A 19,437-nucleotide genomic window follows, 5' to 3' on the forward strand; every position below is an offset into this window, starting at 1 on the left:
ATTCCTAGACCAATGGGATAGGAGACTTACTGCATCACTATTAACCCTTGCAGGCAAACCCACTAGCTGATTGATCCTCACTAGGGCATCCAGAACCACCTATCTTACTGAAACAGAAGCCAAAATAGTGCAAAACTATCATGAGGATTCCCCCCCCCCCGACGCTTTCAAGATGTCCATGGGATGCGCCACACAACAAACACAGTGGCAGGGCATTGGTGGTTGTACTGAAGACATCGATTTCCTGATGTGTACCTTCAAGGGATATTTAGACTACTATGATAGCACCATACAATTTTCCTCCAAATTAATCTATTACTTGTCAGAATTCTAATATTGTCATATCTAACATTTTGTTCTTCTAATGCACTTCTGACTGAATCAAATCAATCTAGACCTTGGTCTTTCTCTGGGTCTTGTTCCTTCTATCTTGGCATCAAACACCTGTTTCATTAACCTTTTTTATCCTCTATTCTATTTAAGTGATCATACAGTCTCAGATTATCTCTGCTCACACATTCTTGAATGCAAACAATTTCAAGTTTCTTCCTAATGTCTTCATTTTTAATATGATTCTGCCATTCATGTCATCTGTTCAGGATACAAATCTGTCCTCAGAACTTTCTCTTATATCTGAAATCTTTGATCAAATGCTTTATTTTCTTATCCAATCTTCAGATCCATAACTTAAAACTGGTTTGAACAGAGTCTTGTATACTGCCAGTTTTAGAGATGGCTTATTTCTCGTTCCATATAAATTAATTCAAATGGCTTCCCACCAAAGCAGCTTTGCATATACTGTTGTCTATTTCCAAATTTAATTTGTCATCTTCACTAAAAACTGTGCCTAAACAGCTAATATATCACTTGTTCCATAGGTTCTCCAATGAAAATGCATTTTGATTGAAGTTTTCTATGTTCCTGCCTATTTTCATAGTTTGTCTTTTTACTGCTGATTTTCATTCCAAATTTGTTATAGCTGGTATTCAATTTAGTTAGAGAATCCTGGAGACTTATACTGGATTTATACAGATGACGTTGTATTCCTAAAGATGTATATTTGATATCCTCAATTCTAATATCAGGTTCAATGCAACTTTCTTTAATAATGCAATATATAAATTATAAATAAGAGTTGAGATAATGTCTATCCTTGTCTTACACTTGATTTTACATCAAACCATCTTCCCGTATTTCCTTCAATTCTAACTGCTGACTTACAACTTAAATATAGATCATGCAGAACATACTCTGTTTCATTTATCCCATATAACTGTAGTGTTTTGAAAAGATTTTCTGTGAGGTACCTTGTCGAAAAGCTTTGCTCTGAGCAAAACTTCAGAGCAGATCCTTATATTCTGTCCTGTCTTGCAGATCCTCTGGAAAACAGGACAGTAGAAAAAACTGAGAAATAGAATGTAGAATAAGAGAAAAAAAAAGCAAAGAAAGAAGAAGAAAGGACGTACCATAACTGAATACTCCACCACAAACATGTGCCCAATGGGGAGAGGTCAGATAAGAATTCACTGATTAAGGAAGTAGGTAATCATATTAGAATAGGATCCAGTGGCGTTACGTGCCCATTTAGGTTGGGTGTGCTGTCGTGTGGCTGATGCAACCCGCACTACAAAATTCACATCATTTCACTGTGTGATTGCATTTTTATTGATGTATGAAAGTTTTAAGAGTGCACAACGCATCAGAGCTCATCTCAATTGGTTCAATGCAATTAATTGTAGGATAACTCAGAATGCTTTATCAATTAATTGTAACCAAATCTGCTTAGAGTGGGGGAACAATGTGTTTGTTTTAAGATATATTAGTAAACAATAATGAAGGAGAATGCTATATTTGGGTAATATATTTGAATTACTCAAAGGTTTAAATATGTGAACCATCATTAATGAGTCATATGAGAATGGGAAATGTAAAGGAAGGAATAAGTGTGAGTAGAAATACTTTCATTAATGAGAAATGAATTATTAATAATTAACATCTGTGATGCGTGTCCTATAAATTCCTGGGTAGAGCAAACAGCATGCAATCCTAGACATGACTAAGTAAATTTATGATAGAATAATTAAAAAAAAAAAAAAAAAAACTTATGAGGGGAGGGAAAGAGATCTGTTTACAAAGTACAAATAACTAATCAATAATAAACAGCCAGTATATAAATTTTGTAGGTTCAGTTAAAAACTATAGTGAGAGGCTAATCCAATGAACTAATAATGCTATCAGGTGATTCATTTAGGCATGGCAAGAATACATGGGATTTGATGGAACAGAAAATCATCTTGTAAAATTTGTTGTTGTGCATGTTATATGCATTTCTCTGGTTTATGTATATTTCGCTTCATCTCCTACGAATTTTCTCTTGTTCACTGAGACTCTCCAACACTTTCACCACATCAACTGACACAGATTTGCCAATAATTTGATGCTTGAGTTCTGTCATCTCCCTTATAAAGCAGTATAATCTTGCCTTCCTTGCACTACTTGGGAATTTTATTCACTGTAAGACTCATATTAAACAAATATGCCAAGGCAGAAGTCAACTTCCAGGCACATTCCTTCAAAATACATGATATACCATCTTCCATAGCCTTATTAACATCAAGTTTGCTCGATTTCCCATATACCTCTTGCTCACTCACAGTCAGTTTCTCCTCATCATCATCCACTGCTCTGCAAACTCCATGATATCACATTTTCAAGGATGAAAGACCTCTATAAACCATTTTCTCCAATCAATGTCATCTTACAATAATCCTCCCCCCACTGGCTACATATCAAAGAAAATCCTTAGGGTTTTTTTTGGCTTCATTAGCTAACTACTGCTCATACTGAACTTTTGCTACATTTACCAACCAAGTCGCCTGTTCTCTGTATTCATCACGGAATCGATTATTACCATTCCTTTATGTTGCCTCCACAATGCCTTTTTTCTCTGTATTGCATGCTTAAAACTCTTCATTCATCCATTTCACACCTACCTTATTTAACCTTCTAACCTTTGAAATACATTTAGACATCGCTTCTACTACACAGTTCCTGAATATTATCCAAGCAGCAATAATCATTCCACCCAACTCCTCATTCCATGCTACAGCTGCAGGCAGTCTCCTGAGCTTCTCATAAAAACCAGCTTTGTAGTCCCGATATACCCTTTCTTCACAGAAGTTCTTATGTGGCTGGCAACCACCCAGCTAATCACTTCATGGTCACTAGAGGATGATTTGTTACCTCGTAACATCCTCTGATGAGATGATCAAATCCAAAACCCTCAATTCTCTTGTGCCCTTCGTTGCATACTGCCTGAGATAGTTGTCCCTTAAAAACTCAGGAACCTCATTTTCTTGGCTTTCTCAAATAGCTGGCAACCATTCAGGCAATCAATTCATGGTCACTTTCACCAACTGGAGGGAGATTTGACACCTCATTTATAATGGCATCTTCCAATGAGATGATCAAATCCAAGACACTCAATCCTCACATTGCCTCTGTTGCATACTGTCTGAGATAGTTATCCCTCAGAAACTCAAGAAATCAATTTTCATTACTTCTGGTTGCTATCTCATCATCCCAATCTATATTGCCATAATTAAAATTACCCATAATTATCACCCTTTTCCTATTTGCTTGGCTAATTTACTTATACATTTCCTGGTCACTACCTTCCATATTACCAAATCTATATAGCAACATCCAACAAAGTATTTCATTCTATTCTCCTCTATCTCACATCATAATGCCTCAAAACCATTACCACTATTTCCCCCTTGCTTCTCTATCTTGTATGGACATAACACTTCTATCATCAATAGCACTCCACCTTCCTTTTTATCTTCACGAAAAACATCATACCATTCCAGTTCTATTCTCGTCAGGATGTCATCCTTATCCAACCATGTCTCACTTATTCCAACAATTTTGGGGTAAATGAACTCAATCAATGCAACCATTTCATTTGCCTTGTTTCTGATACTTCTTGCATCCATATACAAACATAATAGCTCATTCCTGGATCTCTAACAAGTTTCACTGATACTACCATTAGATGCGACGTATTCATACCTTCCTCGAGCCATTCCTTTTTCTCCTTACCCATCCCAGAACCTTCTTCTATCCAACTGTTCACCATTTCCCTTACTTGTTCTCTCATTCTCCACACTCATGCTACCCACTTATCTATTCATAAACCACTTCAATCTCTCCTTCCTACTCTTTCACATCACTTCTTATTTGCTCATATTCATTCTCTGAATCATTATTCTTTCCCTTCCAGCAACAGTCTCTCCAAATGACTCACACCAAAACCATTCAAATGCAGTTCATCATTCATATACAATTCAATTCATTCTTCAAACTTATTCGACACATTATCTGCATTCCTTTCTCTTCACACATTGCTGCTAACATTTAATAATCCTTACTCTCCATCTCATCTGTCATACCAGGACAATACACTAACTACCTTTCCTATCACGCTATTCCCACTGTTACCTTTTATCCTTCTCAACCTGTTGATATCCATTCTTACATTCTCCTTGTTCCCAGTCAAATTCATTTGTCCCTTAGCCACAAAAAACTCTTTTGCTTGCTTACTCCTTATATCCAACACCTCCCAGAAAACAAACCTTGTGCATCTTCATTTACCACACCTCTAATAATTGAATCCCCCATACAATGCCACTTTTGTTACTTCTTTCATAGCAACATCATTCATTCCTGTCTTCTTCACTCTTCCATATGCATCTAACTCTCTTCATTTCACTCTGCATCCACTTAAACTCTTGCCTAATCTTCACCAACTCAGGTTTCAAATCTTGCATCATTTTTTCACTATCATTCAGTCTCCCTATCTTATTGTTATTCACACAAGCTTGTTTGCTATTAACACTGGTTGCAATCTTACCATTAACTGCACTGTTTTTTTTTTCACATCATTACCATATGCTTCGTTTATTTTTTTACTCGCTATTACTTCCACACACTTTCTGAACTTTCGTTTTAGTTATGACATGTTCCCAACTAATATTTAAACAAACCCTCATAGTTCATGAGAATATTGCACTCCCTACATACCCAAACTCGCTCCTTTCTGTTATTCAGCCTCTCCACAAACGTCTGTGACATCTTCCCAAGAATATATACTACATTCATGCTACCATACCATTTTTGAAAAATCCAATCCATTCACTTTACTTGTCTTTCACTGCTATATTGTATTACAGCACTAACAGAAAACAATCAATTTAAAGTAATACTGTCTTAGAATTTTAACCAAACACTGCATTCCACACTCAATCCGCTGCCATCTATTTCATGGCTGCTATTCTTGATTTAGAAACCAGATATTTTCATATAGAGGATATCTGTACTGAGAGAACTTTGCATTGGTGTGTGTGTATATATATATATATATATATATATATATATATATATTTTTTTTTTTTTTTTTTTTTTTTTTTTTTTTCTTGGTGCAACTTCTCTTTCCCTTTATCAGCATGGGATGGTTGTTCCTCAAAGTGTTCATGAACTTTGCTGAGTCTGATAAGTCTTCATTCGATGAGCTATAACCTTTGATTTTTTATTTATCCTTTTCCTTTAAAATTTTTATTCCCATTTTAGCACTGACTTAATTTATTCTGTTTATTTTCACTTTTTTTTTAATTAATGCATCTTTCATTTTCAATGATCTTGTCTAAATAAGTTCTCTCAGATATCTTATTTGCTTTTCTGTTTCCACTTCTTTGATTTCTAATTTTACAAGAACTTCCTTTGTTTGAACGTGGTCTTCTATCAGTTCAGTGGCTATGATAATTTCATTGCTGATAGTTTTAATTATTCATAGTTGTGAAGAAGCTCCTGTTTTTCTATAACTTTTGGGCTAATATCCAGTTGGCATTGCCATGAATTTTGTTATTTTGAAAAGTACAGTTTGTTTGGAAGTACCCTTTTGCTAAGGTGAACTGAAACATCTGGAAATTCTTCACTAGTATACATACAGTCTTGACAGGTTCTATTGGCAAAAGTTTTGAGGGGACAGATAGTATAGTGATCAGAACTCTCACATGTCTGGCTTGCAATATCAAATCTCTACACTGACTGAAACTTAGCATTCAGGCAGATGCTGTGTAAACAGTGGTATCAACACCTGAAACGCAAGCACTCTCCTACGTCCCTGGATAGCTTATCAAAATTAGAGTTGTACCAATATCTACAGAATGTAGTACAGGCATCTTCACCCATTATGAAGGTGACCTTGCAAGAAAAAAAAAAGTAAAATTTTCATCTGAGATATTCTTTTCTTTATGTTATTAATTTCACCTCATTCCAAGAATGTAATGTTTGTATTAGATTCGTATTGCTGTTCTCTACTGGGCTTCCTACCATTACAAATATTATTGTACTACCTTGGGGAATGCAGTAATCATATAATAGTTGGTTTCTGGTTCCCACATTTTTACTTACAACTAAATATTTTATCCTTCCCTCTCACCATAATGGAGTGAAGGAAAATATCTTATTGGTTCCTATTGTATTATCTCTTAAACCTTGATCACTATGTCTCACATCTTCACATCGTGGAATTTCAATTCCTAATGTTTTTGAGGGGAAACTGGCACCATTATCTCAAAAGCTAAAATTTGCAGAGAGGAAAAAAAAAAAGTATTTATCTGTTGAAATGCCATTAACTACTAGTGAGAAGTATACCTGTAGAGATACTGAGAGCTAAATCAATGCAGAAGTCTTTTTCCATATGCAAGTCACAAAATAGTGTACCATCATATTAAAATAATCATCATATTAGAGATGGTTTGTAAAGTTTTGTGCTTGGTTACAAAGTTAAACTAGACAGGAAATTATATTATTGTTTTAATCTTTAAAGCACAAGCAACAAAAAATTTGTGGATGAAGTATCTTCACATCAAATTGCCCTCTTATTCCACAATGCACAGCATACTTCTGAAAGGAAATAAATATTGCTATGCAGTATGTGAAATGTCACTATCCAGACCAGTTTCAACCTTTATGAGGTCTAATCAGTAGGAGCTAAACTCATTAAGATATTACAATGATTTAGCTCTCTGTATCTCTATGGGTCCAGTTCCCAATGAAGATTGAAACCAGTCTGGGTGGTGACCCTTCCTGTAGGGTCACAGTAATATACACATATCCAAAAGGAAGTGTGCTATGTATTATGGGAATACTAGGGTGATTTGATGCAAAGTCATCCACGAGAAAAGTTTTCCACATGAAGATACTTCACATGCAAAACTTTGCTCATGCTTGGATTAAGGATTAAAACAAGAAATTTAGTGCAATTTATTTTGTAACCAATGAAAAAGTATTCTACATTTTTATGCATACTTTTCACTGCTTCATAATTTTCTTATTCACATTTTCAAAAATGCAGCAAACATTTGATTAATTTTTGCTTTTCCATCTATTTTTACAACATATGATTAGAGCCGAATCCAAGTTATGTTTATTCATAATTACAAAAACCTTGCTGGATGTTATGCATTCTTTCCCTTCATATGAATGAGATTACACATATCAAATTTTTCATGCATGCATTTTGTATAAGCATTTTCATGGATGCTGATTACTATACATTAAACCAGACTATGCTTCCACTTTTCTCTCATTCTGTTTGAAGAATCTGATTGAGCTAAGTCTGGGTCATTATTTCAACTTTTTATTGGTCTGTGAATTTACTGTTGTCTCCATTCACTCTGCATAACTGGTGAATGACAGTTCTGTTTCTCAAAAGAGAGTCATCATGCACTTCCCAGTAGAAGTGCTGAGTTTATCTTTTTGGAATAATACCATCCCACCTCACTGAATTAAGGTAGGATGGCAATGTTCCACAGACTGAATTCATTTTGGATTCATAATGAAAGACCCAACCTTTATCCCAGTCAGGATTTTGTGAAGAAAAGCAATCTCATTTGGTAATTGAAGCAATCAGTAATAAGTTTCCAGTGATGCAGCACCCCAACATGCATGCATTTTAAATTCAGTAATAATTTGGTTGTCTCATGCTAATTTGTCAAGCAGTAATTTCTATAACAACTCCATGTCACTTTCTTGTTCAGTGCTCAACAAAATACAAAACCCATCACATTTACAATTTTATCATAAAGCCTTCTAAATGATGAATTTCCATACCAAATTTTCAAACATTAAAAATCTGATTACTGCATGTTGTTTTACATGCAAGTAACTTGTAAATTGTCTACTTTACAAGACTCATGTTATCATGTACTTGGTACATGATAACACGGGAAATATAACTTCCATTGTAGACTGCTATATATTAACTGTAGCAGAGAGGATGAATGAACAAAACATGACTAACCACTTTTCAAGGTCATATGCACTCCAAGCACTGTGTGCATGAAGGTATTGACTTTTAGACTCACTCCCCCCTCCTCCTCCACAGATTAGAAGGATAGCTAAAATATAGCATGCAATAATAAAGTCTGGTGTGTTATGTCATTGCATAAGGTTGAAATGGTAACAACACTAAAAAACGTTAAAATGAAAAAGCTATTGTTATAAATTATATTTTACAAATATATTCATTTTTACCTTTGAAATAAGTTCATCATGATTTGCAAGGTGTGCACGACAATGAATGCAACTATATGTGCGATGACAATTAGGTAAATAGGCTTGGAAAGTTTTCACCATTTCTAACAATGGGATAATGCTTCCACTGACAAGTAAGCAGTACCAAGCTACTGTCCTATTATTACAGAGGATCACAGCACATGAGAAGTTTGTTTTAGGAGCACATACATTGAAAGTCAAGTACTGCTTAGTTGGATGAAAAGTGCAAAATTCAAACACCTTTCCTTTAACCTAAAAACAATAAAATAATCTTTTAATTCATCAATTATGCCTATAAGTGATTAATATTCTTGAAAATATCAAGGAATTATTAACAGAAAACTTTTTTTTTTGGAATAAATTATTCAGACTATCAACAACATATATGTTGGTACTCAGTGGCTGAATTGGGAGAAAAATCAGATTTTTCTAGGAAAAACGTTTCCTTGAAAAATGATATTTTTCACCTTTTCCTTTGAACAAACATTAGCTAATTTTTAATTATCCATATTCAATGGAACTAATATGAGCTAAGTAATGCTAAAGTCCCTTCTGATAATTACATCATTACCACTTCTTTCTCCTTCAATTAAACCACTGGTTCAAATTTGGGCATTTTGGATTACTTAATATCCTTAAGAAGTTTTATACAGCAAACTTCTGGTATTTTTCAAGATTTTGAAATTCACTTGTTTTGAAAGATGTACTTCAACAGCTAAGAAAAAGGGATGAGGAGGAATTAACTGAAATGGTTGTTGACTTATCTAAAACCAAATGATGTTTCTCATACTTTTTGATACTGAGATTTCTTACAAATTCACTTATTCTGTGGTTCTCTGTGGAGAATAAGTGAAATTCACAAAGAAATTTGTAATGCATTTAATATTTCTGGATTCTATGATGTTACAAAACAAGGAGTTATAACAAAGGTAACAACTAAAGTTGAAATTTCCTACAGAAAAAAAAAAAAAGTAAAGAAATTTTATATATGAAAATTCACTCATGTGTCAGAAACTATAATAAATTTAGTTTAATCCTATATCCAAGTGTAAGGAAACAAAATTCGCACCTGAAATACCTTCAGGACTGAGGCAACTCATGGTAAAGGTGGATTAAGCTGTCATCACTTGTCTTAGTATCTCTGATAATGCAAAGCACATCTCCTTGCAGACATATATAATGATGTCTTAAGGGAAGAGCCACTACCCAGAGGTGGTGATACAAAGATGGAAGTAATGGAGAAGTCTTATTTACCTATACGAGTTGCCAAAAGGTGTCTCACCTTATTATTAAATTACTCTGGATTAGAGAAAGATGTTGGAAGTTTTTTCCCACTTGGTTAGACTATAATAAATTTATTGATGTTGAAAGTTTATTTTTCACTTGGTTAGAGTATAATAAATTTAGTTTAATCCTTTATCCAAGTGTGAGCAAACAAAGTTTGCGCCTGAAAGTATCTTCAGGACTGGGTTAAGGTGGTACACACCAGGGCAACTCGTTGCAAAGGTGGAGCAAGCTACCAACACTCCTATCTCAGTATCTCCTATAATGCAAAACACATCTCCTTACGGATATGTCTAATGTTATGCATTAAGGGAAGGGCCACTACCCAGACTAGTTTCGACCTTTATTGAGGTCTCTTCAGTGGGAGCCAGGCCCAAGTGGAGATATCAGGCAGAAGCATTAGCAGGTCATCTCCACCTATAGGAATTGCCAATTGGTGTGCCACCCTTTTTTAATAATTTACTCTGGATTTAGAGAAAGATGTTGAAAGTTTATTTTTCACTTGGTTAGAGTATAATAAATTTAGTTTAATCCTTTATCCAAGTGTGAGCAAACAAAGTTTGCGCCTGAAAGTATCTTCAGGACTGGGTTAAGGTGGTACAAGAGATGTGTTTTGCATTATAGGAGATACTGAGATAGGAGTGTTGGTAGCTTGCTCCACCTTTGCAACGAGTTGCCCTGGTGTGTACCACCTTAACCCAGTCCTGAAGATACTTTCAGGCGCAAACTTTGTTTGCTCACACTTGGATAAAGGATTAAACTAAATTTATTATACTCTAACCAAGTGAAAAATAAACTTTCAACATCTTTCTCTAAATCCAGAGTAAATTATTAAAAAAGGGTGGCACACCAATTGGCAATTCCTATAGGTGGAGATGACCTGCTAATGCTTCTGCCTGATATCTCCACTTGGGCCTGGCTCCCACTGAAGAGACCTCAATAAAGGTCGAAACTAGTCTGGGTAGTGGCCCTTCCCTTAATGCATAACATTAGACATATCCGTAAGGAGATGTGTTTTGCATTATAGGAGATACTGAGATAGGAGTGTTGGTAGCTTGCTCCACCTTTGCAACGAGTTGCCCTGGTGTGTACCACCTTAACCCAGTCCTGAAGATACTTTCAGGCGCAAACTTTGTTTGCTCACACTTGGATAAAGGATTAAACTAAATTTATTATATAATAAATTTAGTTTAATCCTTTATCCAAGGATAAGCAAACAAAGTTTGCAGCTGAAGTATCTTCAGGAACATCTTTCTCTAATCCAGAGTAATTTAATAATAAGGTGAGAAACCTTTTGGCAACTCGTATAGGTAAATATGACTTCTCCATTACTTCCACCTTAGTATCACCATCTCTGGGTCTGGCTCCCACTAACGAGACCTCAATAAAGATATCTAAACTGGTCTGGGTAGTGGCCCTTCCCTTAATGCACAGCATTATACATGTCTGCAAGAAGATGTGCTTTGCATTATAGGAGATACCGAGACAAGTGATGAGAGCTTAGTCCACCTTTAACCATGAGTTGTCTGTCCTGAAGATACTTCAGGTGCAAACTTTGTTTGCTTACACTTGGATATGGGATTAAACTAAATTTATTATAGTCTAACCAAGTGGGAAAAACTTCAACATTTTTCTATGAACTTTTCTATTCATAGAAAACCCACACATACCAATAAATATCTTCAAGCACAATCACATCACTATCCAACCCCAGAAGCATGGCATCATTTCTACTTTGGGTAAATGTTCTTATTACAACCTTTCAGAAAAGTGGCTATCCTAAACAGTTTGTAAGCTACTTTTTAATCCACCTGCTTACCATATTGAAGACAATACGGATGTAAAAGGCTTTATCTCTCTTTACCATATATATCAGCTCTATTTCACAGAGCTGATATATATGGTAGAGATATATAAGCTAGCTAAAATTCTCACGAAATTTAAATTCTGCCCTTCTTTTACTCCTCTTTCCAAACTCTGTTCCTTACTTGGACACCTAAACCGAAATATGACAGCCTAAAGTATCTAGCAGTTTAAGTGCAACTGCAATGTGGCCTATTTTGGTCAGACAGAGAAATCCACTGAGTTGTCTATGGAAGAACATTTGAGAGACATTACATATGGTAGAACTAGACCTTATTAGAGGTCTAGTTCTAGGTCTTATTAGAGACAAAACATATGGTAGAACCAGTGCGCTAGCTAATCACATTCTTAATTCTGTTTGCCCTAACAAAGATGATTCTGTCATTCATCCAGTGATCTGGAACAAATCGGAAAGCATTTTTAGATGCTACAATGAACTTGAGAGAAGAATTTTGGAATCAACAGAAACTTCTCTCGATCTGGTCCATCTTAATACTAACCTTAGCTATAACCTATCTCATTGTCACTCTTCAACTATCCAACTTTGCCATACACAAGATCATGCCCATGTGAACGTTCCACAACAGCTTGAAATGTCAGTAATATGTTTGCAAGTTAATTTATAGCTGCCTTTTATAATGTATATTTTTTGTATTTCTCTTTCCATGTTATGCACCTGATGAAGTTTTCTAAAAAAAAAAAAAAACTAATTGTACTCAAATAATAAATAGTACTTTTTTTTATTTTGATATCTCTCAGCTTCTAGTCATTAATTTTTTTTTTTTTAATCATGTCATATAGCCAAGTAAAATCTGTTGCATCATTATATATATACAGGGTGTTCGGGATAAATTTGACATATTTATAATTAATTATATTTTTCCGTAAGTTACATGTATTAACACACACTTCTCTTCATTTAAAAGTTTGGACCCTTCTTCATTCATATACAAGATGTCAGAAAGGATGGATAGCTGGAACCCACCTGAATCATGGAAGAGAATAACTTGTATCATGATGATTCGTGCCCGCCATCAAAATAAGGATATTACGACTGCTGCCCAATGCTCCCTGAATACAGTAAAAACAATCAGGCATGAACTAGAGACTTGCAATGGTGACTACGAGGATGTAGCAAGAAGAAAGATCCCTAGCAGACGATCTGATTGCGTTCGTACAGCAGAATTCCTCGCAAATCTGTAGGAACAGGTGTTGAAGAACCCTGGCATTGGAATTCGGGCTTTGTTCGTGGAGTTGCTAACTGTAGTCAAGCCCTGGATAACAAGGGTAGCCAATGGTAGGCCGTATGTATGGCAGCAGGATTCGGCCCCTTGCCACACCTCTGGGAAAAGTCAAAAATGGTTGTCTGAAAATTTCTACGACTTCACCAGTCCAAATGTTTGGCCTCCAAACTCCCCAGACCTTAACCCCATGGATTATTTTGTATGGGGCGCAGTTGAAAAAGACACCAATCGCACTTCCAGTAATACAAAAGCCCAGTTAATGGATAAAATTAAAACAGTTTTTGCGGCCCTTCCCAGGGAGACTGTAGCATCAGCTTGTTCGAGGTTCCAAAGCAGAATTGAAGCTGTGATCGATGCTAATGGTGGTTATTTTGAGTAAATCTTGTTGATAGTATTGTAATTAACTCTGCCTGTAATGTTTTTTTGTCAATTCATTAAATTTAATAGATACAAAGAAGATTTTCTTTTTCCTTACGAAACTGTCAAATTTATCCCGAACACCCTGTATATTAGTAGACCTACAGTATATGGAATCAATTATTACTGCAGGTTTCACTTAACCATCACCATATCAGTCAATATTGTACCTTACCCATTTACATCTCCAAGAGATCCAACACTCTCTTATCACGATATAAAAATGTTACTCCCCTCCTTATTGTCTCCATGAATAATCCATATTAATCTGGAAAATCCCCCTCATCAACTTCAGCCTATCATATCTCTCCTCTGTTTACTTAGCTCTACATTTTACATATCTTCAACTGCTCCTCATAAACAACATTTCCAAGCCTTGATGAGCCATTAGTTATTTTGAACCTTCTATCATTTTTATCACATTAGAAACCAGACTGGATATGCACAATAGTCCAGATGTAAAAATAAAATTAGCACAATTTTCCTGGAAGTAATAACAATAAAATTGAAATGAAAAACACATTCTACTACACAAATCTACTTGACTTGTAGATCCTTCAAAACACAATTCACAAGCTCCTAGTTAAGAAACACTAATTTATCTATTATAGATGTGGTGCATGTTGCAGTAATGCACAACTAAATTTTAAAATAGTTGTGCATTAAAAATTTCAGAAATGACAAATTCTGCAGCACATAAACTGATAAAAAAAATAACATTGATCAGTTTATGTATTTTTTTCATTTCAAGATAATTTTACCATCTGATGAAGGTCCTGTTTCTCTTGTATAAAGTACCAATACAAAAACTTATTCAATTTAAAAAATATGAAAGAATGCTTGCTTCCTACATTACATTTAAAATTATAATAACTTCCTCTATGTCTTCGTTGAAAGCTTTATATTTTCATGACAGTTAAACTACTGACTTAAATTTAACTCAAATGCTAAAAACTGTCTCAAATTTCTTCCACATTAAGTGAAAACGAAGATGTCAGCAACAAACTGAAATTATTTCTATTCTTGATTCTCTAATCATTACAACCATCGAGCAAGTGTCAAGATTTAATCTAGTGTCAAAAACTCAGGGAACGACTGTTACATGCACTTCTGTATATTAAATATAAAATATTTATATCTACAGAATCTATATTAACCCCTTAACATACAAAGACGTCTGTGATGACACGTCTTTTGTTTATTGCACCAAAATTGATTTTGAATTTTGGTTTCACATATAAAAATACAACAGAATATAGATGCTAGACAATCTTGTGCCTATTTCCTTTCAACCGAGAAAAGTTGGCAACGGCGTGTATCGGCTATTTCGTTTGCATTTGCACAAATTCATCATTATTTGAAAAATAATGATGAATTTGATCCAGCAAATCACCCTCACCCAAAAAAATTGGCAGAAAAACGACCGCTTTCTGATTTTTAATTGGTACGTTAAGGAGTTAATACTGAGAAATATTTTTAAAAAATGGTAAAAAAATTATGATTTTGTATGCTAAAGAGATTTTTTTTTCCAAATGTAATTTTAGGAAACAGAGGGACATATCAAATTTGAGAAAGCATTTGTGATATTGCTAATTATCCTAATTAGAAAAGAAAATTTGCTTAGTCAAGAGGAGAGGGGGGGGGGAGCGAGAGAGAGAATATATAATGGTGAGAATGGTTTGAAAGAGATGTGCGAGATAGGTGATATAGCTGAGATTAAAAACAAAGTATGATGCTAAAACTCAAGGCTTCAATAAGCGATTTGAAATATCACATGGGAACGAGAGAAAAATGTACTTCTTAAGTAGCAGAAAAGGCAAGAAAGAAAACATGCAAGAAAAAAGAAGAAAAGCAAAAATGGATGAAAAAAAAATATTAATTTACAGTGATTCCATGATTAGAAATTTGCAAGATGAATGAACAACAAAGGTTTGTTTTCCAGGTACAAAGATCTGTGATGTGACTGAAGCCATATGCAAGAAAATTACACCACAAGAAATTATATTCCTGTTGTTATCTTTTATCCAAGCATTAGAAAACAAAAGTTTGAATGTGAAGTATCTTCACAATTAGGGCTGCTTGTATATACATGCCACTGACTTTACATCAAATTGTCCCAATAATCCATAATTCATAGCACTATTCCATTTGGACACATATTGCTATGTATTACAGATATAGTGATCATATTTTTCTTGGAAAAATTGGACAAATTTATATGGTCTTCATCTCTCCTCCTTTCTTTGGAAAAATAAAAAACAATTTCAAAAAACTTTTTTGGTCGCAACAGTTTTTGATAAATTTTGAAGTGCAAATTGTGCAAAAGAAATGAATGGTTATACTACACAGAATAACACCACGTTGCTTCTCTAAGTGGCACATTTTTTTGCTGTAACATCAAAGTTTTATTTCTGAAAAATGACACTATAAATTCACATAGAGTATACTGATATTGCTTTTATGTTTATGTTTTGATGTTTGTAAATGCTGAGAAATTGCTGCTATGCCATTGCAACACAAAAATCATATGAACATTTCTCACATTTGATAATGTTATCCCTTAATGAATTTTTTTTTTTTTTTAATAAAAGGAAATTCCTCCTACAACTTTGTAAACATTTTTTTTATGTTTGTTCTGGACTAAAGAAATCAACTGGAATAAAATCTTTACAATCCTAAAATTCAAATTCACAATAGCCAAACAGGCATTCTGAAGTTTGCAAATGTACAACTAGCATAATGGCTCATGATAGTAGATGGAGGTCTGAAAAAAAGAGACGATAAGTACGTACTCACTCAAATATAACTCTCACTTTTTTTCCCCAAAACTAAAGCTAAAAAATTGTGGTGCAAGATATATGAAGGAATTTTTGGAAATAAAGTTTTCAGGAAAAAACTGAAAATGGGTTTGACTTACCAAGAATCTCCTATTCGCTATCGCTACTTTCGGCCTCGAGAGCGGTTTCCTTGTGTGCATCGTCAAAGTCATCTACCCAAATAGTGTCATCTTCTTTCCCATTATTTCAAGCAAAATTTGCCAGTAAATTACAAGACTTCAAATACGTAATGAACAATCCTTCATGAATGATAAATGAGAAGTGTAAGCAGAATGAAAACAGACAGCAATGGCAGGCCAGTAGAGATAGAGCAGCTATGAAAACGTGCATATGATTGGTCCACTATTAACAAAAGATTGCACAACCAAACAAAGGCAAGCCAACAATCGAGTTGAAATGCTAATTCTCTTCAACCGAATTGCATAATATCTTAAACCACCACAACAACATTCAATATATATTTCTTAGTTTTAAGATGTTCACGACAGGGTGGTGTTTTGCCTGTTATCGTTCTGATGAAACTTCTCATTACTATTTGTGTACATCTTCTGCATCAAGAGGGCAGGCTCAACTCACACAAATTTTCAAACTTTCGGTTGAATTTTATTGCTGCTTGTTTGTATGCCATTTCCAAGTCGAACTGGCAGGTGAACTCACACATATTTTGGAATGATGTATTAGTGATGGTGGATGGCACTAGTGTAACTGCGGTAAGTTATAGTTGGTGGATTGAGTGGTGGAGACAGAGCTGTAGAGTAGGAGCCCTCCCTCAATGAGTCTGTGGACTCCCTGGAGGTGTCATGTAATAATAATAAAAATATGGCATGTTTCAATTCATGGTAAAATTTTATTTGAAGTTAGTCTTTGTGATCTGTCTTAATGACAATGAAAATTTCAAATGCAATCAAACAAACACTTATTTCATGTAATTGAAAAATTGGACAATAGTTTTTAGTTAGATACTGTGTTTGGAGGTGAAACATACGGTTTTGCTCGAGTGTTCTGTGGGAAGGGACATGCGATTCATTAGTTAGTGCTGTTTTTATCCCAGTTGTCTCTAATTACACTATTTGTTGAGAAATATATTACACAGACTGCAAATGTCTCTGTACCTTATTCAGTGATACAATAAAACTTACTTGTTTTTCTTGCTTCTGTAGTATAGTGGCTGTTGGGGAGGGTATGTTGTTTACCAGGTTTCAATTCATGGTAAAATTTTATTTGAAGTTAGTCTTTGTGATCTGTCTTAATGACAATGAAAATTTCAAATGCAATCAAACAAACACTTATTTCATGTAATTGAAAAATTGGACAATAGTTTTTAGTTAGATACTGTGTTTGGAGGTGAAACATACGGTTTTGCTCGAGTGTTCTGTGGGAAGGGACATGCGATTCATTAGTTAGTGCTGTTTTTATCCCAGTTGTCTCTAATTACACTATTTGTTGAGAAATATATTACACAGACTGCAAATGTCTCCGTACCTTATTCAGTGATACAATAAAACTTACTTGTTTTTCTTGCTTCTGTAGTATAGTGGCTGTTGGGGAGGGTATGTTGTTTACCAGGTTTCAATTCATGGTAAAATTTTATTTGAAGTTAGTCTTTGTGATCTGTCTTAATGACAATGAAAATTTCAAATGCAATCAAACAAACACTTATTTCATGTAATTGAAAAATTGGACAATAGTTTTTAGTTAGATACTGTGTTTGGAGGTGAAACATACGGTTTTGCTCGAGTGTTCTGTGGGAAGGGACATGCGATTCATTAGTTAGTGCTGTTTTTATCCCAGTTGTCTCTAATTACACTATTTGTTGAGAAATATATTACACAGACTGCAAATGTCTCCGTACCTTATTCAGTGATACAATAAAACTTACTTGTTTTTCTTGCTTCTGTAGTATAGTGGCTGTTGGGGAGGGTATGTTGTTTACCAGAGAGCAAGTTGCTTCATCCCGACATGAATGTGTTTAAACTTTTTTTCGTGTATGAGGTATATGAAAAGCTTTTTAATTTCTTTTTTCGTAAAGAAATTTTTTTCATTTCGACTCCTTGAGGTAATAATAATAATAAAGTAAAATCAGGGGTGCGAGTTATATGCGAGGACAAGTTATATTCGAGTAAATATGGTAATGATAAACACCTGACTGATGTTTGTATTGCAGACAAAATGAATGTTAAGAAGCTAGTGCAGATGTTTAAATGATAAAAAATATAAAAAAAGACAAAAGTAGGTTCTAAAAAAATAAATAAATAAATAACAGCATCCCAAAATAAAGATTTCTTTTTAAAATAAAGAATATATATCACTAGTTATAATGATCACTACTCAGATTGGTTGCAACCTTTAATGGGATCTCAGTGAGAACCAGACCTGTGAAGGATAAGCTTTACTTCTCTCACACATGCAAAAGTATCAAACATGTTCAAGGAATACCACTAAATTTGTTGTAATTTAAAATTTATTGCATTAACACCAGATATGTAGGAGGATTTACAAAACTAGGAAATCTTTTTGTGATTATGAAACAGCAAAGCAACGACAGGGCATCTAAAAAATGTGGCCTTCCGGACAAGGATTTTACATTTTAGAGTGCGGGGGGGGTCACTGAATACCGAACTAACTCATGAAAAAACTGCTAGAGTCAAACAAAAATGGACTTGCATTCCAATAACTAAGATTTCTGAAATTTTCAAAATCTGAACTTAAACCTTGGTGAAGAATTTGAAAATTTATTAAAACATAGCTTGGAAACCATTTACAGGTGTTGACTGGTTTCTGGGCAATAATAAAGCTAAGAATTACAAAGAATTGATGATCAACTTGATTTGTCAACCATGGAGGGCCATGATATTACTCAAACTTTTGTGAAAATTCTGGTGTAATAAGCAATAATCAAAGTGAATATTATTATTATGTGATACCTCCAGGGAGTGCAAAGACTCATCGAGGGAGAGCGTGCCTACAGCATCGAACGATTGACTCCTTCCAACTACTAACCACACTCAAACTTGCTTAACTTTTTGTGTGAGCCATTAGTAGCAGAGGCTCTACCAATTGCCCAACCTTTGCTGGCTATTTCCACCAAAGCATCACAATGACGAGGTAGAAACATTGCCAGATAAAATGGACTATTTGAGCACAATAGTGTGCTCAAATAGTCCAAGTGT

The 19,437-nt window shown here is 34.6% G+C and overlaps 1 protein-coding gene across 3 annotated transcripts in view; it reads right to left on the bottom strand.

Moving 5' to 3' along the window:
* Positions 1-19,437, bottom strand: part of Ypel (Yippee-like) — a 349,317-nt gene that overhangs the window by 122,364 nt on the left and 207,516 nt on the right. For all 3 annotated transcript variants that reach the window (XM_090392078.1, XM_090392077.1, XM_090392076.1), the window contains one exon: positions 8,602-8,874. In XM_090392078.1, coding sequence (XP_090248204.1) covers positions 8,602-8,703 — 102 coding nt within the window. In that variant the 5' untranslated portion in view covers positions 8,704-8,874. The remainder of the gene's footprint in view (positions 1-8,601; positions 8,875-19,437) is intronic.

This window comes from Typopeltis vanoorti, chromosome 4, assembly GCF_054136105.1.
Source record: "Typopeltis vanoorti isolate ZY-2024b chromosome 4, IOZ_Tvanoo_1.0, whole genome shotgun sequence".
Lineage (NCBI taxonomy): Eukaryota > Metazoa > Arthropoda > Arachnida > Uropygi > Thelyphonidae > Typopeltis > Typopeltis vanoorti.